Source organism: Branchiostoma floridae, chromosome 8, assembly GCF_000003815.2.
Source record: "Branchiostoma floridae strain S238N-H82 chromosome 8, Bfl_VNyyK, whole genome shotgun sequence".
NCBI lineage: Eukaryota > Metazoa > Chordata > Leptocardii > Amphioxiformes > Branchiostomatidae > Branchiostoma > Branchiostoma floridae.
In genome coordinates this window covers 12,306,220-12,314,179 of record NC_049986.1, presented here as the reverse complement: position 1 = coordinate 12,314,179, position 7,960 = coordinate 12,306,220, and the positions used below count along the sequence as shown (strand labels likewise).

At 43.6% G+C, this 7,960-nt stretch overlaps 3 protein-coding genes across 3 annotated transcripts in view; 1 reads left to right on the top strand and 2 right to left on the bottom strand.

Moving 5' to 3' along the window:
- Positions 1-444: 444 nt before the first annotated feature.
- Positions 445-2,106, top strand: LOC118421477. The gene is made up of 3 exons (XM_035828789.1): positions 445-639; positions 1,029-1,340; positions 1,918-2,106. The coding sequence occupies exons 1-3, from the start codon at positions 517-519 to the stop codon at positions 2,089-2,091; spliced, it is 609 nt and encodes a 202-aa protein (XP_035684682.1). The 5' UTR covers positions 445-516; the 3' UTR covers positions 2,092-2,106.
- Positions 2,107-2,473: 367 nt separating this feature from the next.
- Positions 2,474-5,060, bottom strand: LOC118421360 (coiled-coil domain-containing protein 3-like). The gene is made up of 3 exons (XM_035828619.1): positions 4,775-5,060; positions 3,175-3,398; positions 2,474-2,677 (listed from the first exon to the last, which is right to left on the bottom strand). The coding sequence occupies exons 1-3, from the start codon at positions 5,018-5,020 to the stop codon at positions 2,632-2,634; spliced, it is 516 nt and encodes a 171-aa protein (XP_035684512.1). The 5' UTR covers positions 5,021-5,060; the 3' UTR covers positions 2,474-2,631.
- Positions 5,061-6,620: 1,560 nt separating this feature from the next.
- The window catches only part of LOC118421762, a 16,673-nt gene continuing 15,333 nt past the window's right edge, over positions 6,621-7,960 (bottom strand). Inside the window, exons 12-15 of the mRNA XM_035829264.1 lie at positions 7,665-7,785; positions 7,407-7,532; positions 6,919-6,959; positions 6,621-6,720 (exon numbers count right to left, since the gene is read on the bottom strand). Coding sequence (XP_035685157.1) covers positions 6,924-6,959; positions 7,407-7,532; positions 7,665-7,785 — 283 coding nt within the window. The 3' untranslated portion in view covers positions 6,621-6,720; positions 6,919-6,923. The remainder of the gene's footprint in view (positions 6,721-6,918; positions 6,960-7,406; positions 7,533-7,664; positions 7,786-7,960) is intronic.

The following is a 7,960-nucleotide window of genomic DNA, read 5'->3' as shown; positions in this document are numbered from 1 at the left end:
GAACAACACACATTGACAAGCTTAAGTTTTATCATATAAACAACAGAAGAGGGAAACGTAACGCACAATGATAGCTGACCGCAAGTCTAGAATTTGGAGGCATGTCTACTGACTCCAACACTATGGATTAACTTTGATGCTCTGGTGTTGGAAACAAAGCGGTGCCATTGCAATAAAAATGCCAAATAAGAAATATGATAATGGTCTAATTTTCCCATTCCCTCGACCAACGAAAATCAAAGAGGTTCTATTCAGCTTGGTGGAACAAAGGATGTCGGGTGGGAAGGACCCCCACATCCGCTGATCACTAGAAAAGCAACAAAAAGTGCTACTTGAAAATTGGCCGGCAACGTGATTACGATGACTAACATTAGAGACAATGCACAAACTTGTAGTCAAGGAAACGCCGTGGAAGGGATGCCAACAAACAAGCAATCCCTTGGTCATTTGCGCAGTGAATATTCTGGGTGGTGGCTGAGGTTCTAAGGTTTGGTACAAAAGAACGGGAAAGTTGTCATGTCTGCGGCAGTGAAAGTCGTGTTTGGGGCGTTCCTTGTTCTGGTGCTTCACTGTGGCCCTGTGGTCCCGTGTTCGGAGCCGGTGGGCTGGAAGCCCCTGCCTCTACAGACACGCATTCAGGTGAGCTACTGCTTCAAGAACAGCAATACTAAGCCCTGATACATGGAATCTAAAGACTAACGTGTTAGGAGTAGACATTCATGCATGGCAATGGGAAAATTTAGACTTGATTGCTCCATACCGTGCTATGGTGAGTAACTTGTCGCCTGTCAATCACTGATGAAACTGTTAAATTGGTCTTGCTGGAATGACTTTAAAAGACTCATTGTCTGCAACCGTTTCTGCTTAACCTTACAGAGTTAAACTGTGAAACCCGGGCTGTAAAATCTAGTTCTTGTGTAACGATACAGACGAACAGACAGAAAGAAAAGTGGCCAATAGTTCGTCAATGTCTTCAAAAGCCATAAATTACTAAATACAATTCTGATCAGAACTGGTTTGGTCCGCAGAACGCGGACTGGATCGTGGTAGCGACGGACCAGCTCCACTACAACCAGTCCAGCCATCCGAACGGCCTGTCCTACTGGACACAGTTCGCCCTCCGCTGCGTCCTGAAAGGTGGCGGTCAGCCCACATCGCCCTTCCACGTCCAGAACATGGGCGTGCCGAGCCCGTTCGGGGGCGGCTGCACCGCGCACGAGGTCCGGGAGGGGAGGGACTACTTTCTCTTCCTGCTGTACGACCAGGCGGACGGATACTACGTCATTGATGAAGTGAATCACGAGCAAGGGGTGTATGAATACACGAGTGAGAACATACAGGTGAGTTTTGAGATGAAAATTTATCCAGAACATGAACATACTGTCGCCGATGGGCGTCACAATTTATGGTATTTAATAAGAATTGTCAATTCTGTAACCTGAACAAGGTTGAAGATGAATCCCACATTTTATTAGATTGCAGTTTATATAGTAATGATAGAAACGTCCTTTTTACCCATATTATAGGAAAGTTCCCTCACTTTACATCTTTGTCTTGTATTGAAAAATTCATTTTTCTAATGCGTTTTGATCACACTTCATTATGCAAACACATCTCAAGCTACATTTTTAACATTACTAAGAAACGAGAAAAAGCCAAACAAATGTATTAGAATAGTTTTAGAACCCATGTTTTAGATTAGTCTTAGAAACCATCGCACTGTCACCATGTGTACCGTATTACGACCTTATGGATCTAAATTTATATGCCTGTACTTAGCCCGGTAGGGCATGACTGTGCAATAAAGGCAACATCATTAAAATGCAACGTCAAGCAAAACCATGATAAGCAGGAAAAATGGACAGGCAATATAGATATATGAGATATCTCATCATGATCTTTTTCCTGAACTGGCAGATATTTGAGGAGGGCCTGGGCCGGTTCCAGTGTGACCGCACACCGGGACAGACGACCACGAAAACGCCCAAGACCACAACAACGCCCCGCCCTGTAGGAGCGGCACCTAGCGGAATCGCTTCAAGTCTCACCATGCTCCTCGGATGCTTCACCGCGATTCGTAATCTGTCTTGAATGATACTATGTAACGTTTACTGCTAACGAGGAGTTAATCTCCAAGCAGATCCTTGCGCGGAATAGCAATATCCGACCGGGTTAAGAATCACCAGTTTCTCCCGTAAGAGATATTTTTTTATATCATGCTGGATATTGCTAGCCCTAGTAGGGATCTGCTTGGAGATTACTAAGGAGTGGCTTATTTAGGGTAATGCAGAAAACATAGACTTCGGAGAAAACCTTCATAGAATTACTTTTAATGAAAGTACACCATAACATTTGGTTTTCATAATAGTGTCACAGCTAATAAGCCTTTGAAAAAAATAAACTTGAGTAGCTTGACGACAATATACAAGTTGTTTCTTTTTACTCACAACACAATACACATGTATGACGAACACTACCTTTCCATCCCCTGCACTCAGCCCTCTACGATTACTTTGCATTACGGACATCCATGGTCGCTGCCATGGCAACCGACTTTGCCTATTCCCCCATATTTGGAGAAAGCTTAGAGTCGTGGTTGCGCTGTCGTGTCGAGTTGTGCTGCACAGGCTGTTATACCGTGTTGCCCTGTGGGTCTGGGGTGACCTCTCCAAAGCATCTGAAGAGTAAACAATAGAACACAGGTCAAAAACATATCCATGCACGAAATTGAAAACAACGTTAACAACAAATAAAGTCACAGATTTTTAGATATAAAGAGCATTTCGATTCAAACCTCCCTCAACAAGCGTTGAGAACCCCAGTTCAAAAAAGTTTTGAAGAAGAATTGCAACAAAACATTCCATGTCACATAGGGATGTTCTGAGGACACGTGTATAACATTACCATTGGCTGTACGGTTCAAGTATACAGTAGTACGAATCTATGTGTACTTTTCTATGTGTACTTCTCTTCGTCTAACCGTTTGCAAAATTATATCCAGTTGCTTGAGTAATTGCTATTTGGTGTATGTTACTACCTGGATGTCTAACCTTCATCGACATATCACCTTCAGTTAGCTCATTCTAGTTGATTAAATTATACTTAAAGAACACGGACTACACCATTATTACCAAGTCTTTACGTACATGTATTAAGCTTCACATATAGCCTCACCTGCTGTAAAATTCGAACTCGCGATCGAAGATATCGCGATATCCTTCGAGATCGTCGAAGACCCCGATCTCGTAGTTGACCTCGTGCACGGTGACGACTTCCTCCTCGCTGCCCATGAGGAACAGGAAGTATGACCGTCCCTCCTTCACGGTGTGTGACGTGCACAGGTGCGGGATGATGCCCATGTCTGCCACCGTCACGGGGTTGGACTGGAACGCATCTCCCTGGAAATGGAATTTATGAAATATACTTTGTGGTGTCGCGTGTGGAGTAACTAATATTGCTAAGTGTTCGGCTCGGAACTTGGAGGCCCCGAGTTCGATACTCGCCGTGCCCCCGACGTTGTGCCCTTGGGATAGGCACTTTACACGACCTTCCCTATTTCACCCAGGTGTAAGAATGGGTACCTGACTATCGGTCGGGGATCGGAAGTAAAGTACTACCTTCTATGTGTACTTTGTATGTGGCACTGCTAAAATAACTTACTAACTTGAGTGCCTTGCCACATTGTCCTCGTCTAGTCTGTCCCAAAGCAAAATGACGAATGCTTTAGTCTAGTGGCTAGCTATTCCGATGATTAGGTTCGAATATCAGATCTACCCATCGAATTATATAACGCCCCCAAAACTCGAGTCCTCTTTCCCTGTTCAAATGTTATTCATCCGCTTACATGATCAATACACGGGTGACACATTTGCCTACTGTATACAAATGACCACTACATTGCCCGACAACAGATAAAGTGGTTCGGGCACCTCGTCAGAATGTCACCCAATCAACCGGCCCTGAGAGCCTACAACACCAGAGTGTCAGGACGGCGGGCCAGAGGTCGACCACGACGCCGGTGGATCGACGGAGTGAAAGAGACCCTGAACACTCATGGACTGACACTACAACAGGCCACGCGTCTAGCAATGGACCGCCTTCTCCTCCTCCCCGCGACACCCTGACGGTATAAGCGGACGGATATAGATAGATACAAATGACATAGAGATATGCAATCAGTAACATCCTGTCTCTACTTTCGTGATTTGTACTGATGTTGAAATTTGCATTAATACTGTTTTGCATTAATACTGTTTTGCAACTTGTAAACAGATGGTTTGTTTACCTTTGTCTTGCAATAATTTAACATGATCTTTCAAATAAACCGGGTAATAGGTTACGTACGTGTTAAGTATCACAGCAACCTTTTATATAGCTCGAAAGATACAAAAACCATACATATTACTTTCAAGAGGTAAGTTTAAGAGCAATTCCAGCGTGGCCAAGACGAAAATAAGCAATAGAAAATTTAGTTCCATCCGGTCGGGGAGGGACTTGTCCTATAGTCTATACTCGTCTTGGGCCGTGGACTTGGCGTCGACGTGATGTGTTCCACGTACGGCTACAAAACTGTAAATTAAGTTTTCCTACTATACTTATCCACGGCCGGTAACTTTGATTGTAAGTCTTTCTGTCGAATCAATCATTAAACGTGTCCCTGGATATAGTTCCGAATACAAGGGCGAGGAAAAGCACGAACTAAATTTCCCTTTTTCTGAGTTGAATTCATTTTTATTGACTTCTTATGTGGAAATAAAGTCATAAAAACACCCACCTTCAGCACACAGTGTACGTCAAACTGCCCGTTATAAGACGCCCCGAGCGGATTGATAACGACGTTCTGGTGCCCGACATCCGTGGCGTACACGATCCTATGCGCCATGGCCGCGCGCTGTTCCACCGTCTGGTGGCTCCAGTTCATAGGAGGGGAACATGGCGAACATCCCTCCAACAAGAGCGACAGGAGGAGACAAAAAACGTACCTGCTGAGAGACATTTTACCGTAGTACTGCACCGTCATCTACATCCGCTGCTGTGTTATAGGGTGCTATAAGTACGTATGGTATCTATGAGTGATGGTCAATAATGTGTAGAATGTATTATTAGTATTAAAGACAAAACACACAAACGCTGATTGGTCGGTAAAGCAGGGAGGGGTTGCTTTGACTTGTGCTTTGTTGTGCTCGGCTTATACGTATACGTGCGAAGATGCTAATTCTGCAAGAGCGTTTCAGCGTTTTTGACGACGCCTCAGGGGAGTCGTCAAGTAGTATATATTGCATTCAGTGTGCAAAAATTCTAGGAATTGCACAGGAATTTTTCCACAGGAATGCAGTATGCTGGGTATGCAAGACCCCCCCCCCCCCCAAATCTGTTCCAGATGTATCTCTGGTATGCAATGGTGAAATGTAGGTCACACTGGCTTCCTGGAGGAATTTATCCTTTGAAACTAGTGGTAGACAGGGAAACTCTGCATAATGGATCACGTTGTCTTGGTTGTTATGTTATGTTATGAAGGATACATTTTCTTTTCTAGAGCTTGTTCAAGCCATACGCCACAGGCAGACAGGAAATACTTCTGTAGTGCTCAGCTGTAGGTTTAGGTCACTGGCAGACCATTGTGCTGTACCGGGGATAGTACATTTCTGCTGGCTGTAGGTTTATGTTACAGGTGGGCTAGTATATTGTGCCAGGGATAGTGCGACAGGGAAGTTCCAGTCTATTTCTGATTTGAGCTGTATTGTTGTACCCCCAATCGTCGTCATGGCAATAATACATTTTTATTGCCAGTCTTGTTGTTGTAATTTGCATTGGAAATGAAAAGTTCATTGAGAAATTCTGACTTGTATTTTAACAATACCAATCATAGTGACGCAGGGTAACTTTGACTTGGGCAAACTCACCTGGCTTCAATTGCTTCTTGCTATTTACACACCTTATCAGCGGGCATTGTATCAAACACGGTGATATGACGGAATGCTTTCTTATTTGTTAGGGCGTGTAGGTAAATTCTATGGCGCTTATGTAAGTATTACTAGTGATTAAGGCATCCAGTACGTGCGGTATTGATTGGTGTACAGCATTTCTGATTTAGCGAATTGACAAAGAACCTCTTCTTGACTAAATATCTGCATTTTTAAGACTCATCAGAACCTGAGGGAAATGTAAACGCGTCACACTGTCGTCACAGTTACGTCACAAGGACAGTCACAGTGTGACGTGCTTGTCGAATGACATGCTTGTGGTTGTTGTTGAAGGTCGGATGACCAATATGACTTGTAGTGAATCATGTACACGTCATTCTTTCGCCAGAGTAACGTCACCGGGACAAAGGATCGGTCTAGGGGGCACGACCCTGTCAAAGTCTTCTGAGAAAGTTGAAGGTCGAATGAAAAGTTTGCAGCGTGCTAAGGGTTGAGAGGGCTTCTGACTATGAGATTGTCATGAGACGATGTTGTGTTAAATCTTAATTCAGACAAACTAGCTTTACGTCTACGTCTGTATATTTTGCGGTGTAAAGCATATACTTCTACTTTCTAAAACGTTTTTCTGTATTTCGCAGTCGGATGATGTTTCTCAATTCCAAAGAAGAAAAAGGCGACACCTTTCATGATAGTTGATTAGATTGACATCAGTTTATTTTCTATCGCGAAATCAGTATGAGTGCATTTTCACCAACGTCACGGAAACAGCACCGTCTGCGTTGTCAGCAGTACATCACTGAAAAACATGATTGTGTTAGTAGTTATGCAACGGTTTTCCGCATATGTGACAACGTGCACGCACATGTATGTATATCTGTTGATAGATTGTTGCGAATGACTTTTGTGGTTATGAGTTAATTTGGTTAAAAGGGATGATAAGATATTTTATCTTTAAATTTTACCAAATTGAAGATGTGTTCAGAGATTAATTCACCTGCATTAGCAAGACGACGAGTCGGACCCAGTCGGCTGCACCTGTAGATAGCAGAGACAGTTTTTGTTATAATACTAGAATACAACAGTCTGACTGATAGGACTGACAGGTCACACGTGACGGTCACGCTCATTACAGCAGAGTTTTATTATCATCTCTCGAGATGGAAGGATGCCTGATAGACTACCATACATTAAAAACAAGACCATAGCACGTGCAGGTCAAAAGATACAAAAACAAAACTTCTGCTGCAGTACCAAGGTCACATACCAGGGAGGGAATAATATCGTCTTCCCAACACCAAATACCATCGTCATCCATACAGCTTCAGAGGTTGTGCTGACTACAAAAGTTCTGGAAACACAAACACACAGACACACACAGACACACATACACACATAAATACTTAGTCCCCATTTTTTTTCATGGAGATAACAAGACAATAAGAAATGCCGGACACAGGGTGGGATTCTGCAAGCATAAAGTACCTCCAGTGTGTGACCGAGGCTGTTGAGTCCGGTGAGCGGGTCCGGTACTCCGGTGTTCGCCAGGAGGATGCTGAACTCCGGCCGGTCTGAGATGGTCGGGCTGGGGTCAGGCAGCCACAGGGACACCTGGGGAGGTATTAAAGGGTAGCCATTTGTGACATTGATATCCCTTCATGAGTTGTCAACGATATGTAGTTAATAATGATATTATTTTGCATAAATTGTGCCATTTCATAAGTGTTTGAAGTGTCCCCTTACCTCATAGCTTCCTGCCGCCAGGTTGCTAGGCAACTGAACAGAGATGGGGACAGAGTGCAAAGTACCCGGATGCCAGTCTCGTGGGTCTACACCTGTCACCAGGAGTGACGTCACGATGGCACTGAAGGCAAAATAAACATGTTAAAATACACCCAAATAAAAGACTATCAATACTAGTATTCTAGAAATGACCTTCTAGTACACCATTTAACAATTACTCAGATGCTAAAATTACAAGAAGCTGACCTTGTTGAACACTCCAAACATCTCATTTGGAACAAAGTAAAGATATGCTA

Coding starts and splice junctions, on each gene's coding strand:
- LOC118421360 (XM_035828619.1), bottom strand. CDS start 5,020: ATGACGGTGCAGTACTACGGTAAAATGTCTCTCAGCAGGTACGTTTTT. Junction 3,399..4,774: donor ACGTACACTGTGTGCTGAAG/GTGGGTGTTTTT, acceptor TTCCATTTCCAG/GGAGATGCGTTCCAGTCCAA. Junction 2,678..3,174: donor GAGTTCGAATTTTACAGCAG/GTGAGGCTATAT, acceptor TTTACTCTTCAG/ATGCTTTGGAGAGGTCACCC.
- LOC118421477 (XM_035828789.1), top strand. CDS start 517: ATGTCTGCGGCAGTGAAAGTCGTGTTTGGGGCGTTCCTTGTTCTGGTG. Junction 640..1,028: donor CTCTACAGACACGCATTCAG/GTGAGCTACTGC, acceptor TTTGGTCCGCAG/AACGCGGACTGGATCGTGGT. Junction 1,341..1,917: donor ACACGAGTGAGAACATACAG/GTGAGTTTTGAG, acceptor CTGAACTGGCAG/ATATTTGAGGAGGGCCTGGG.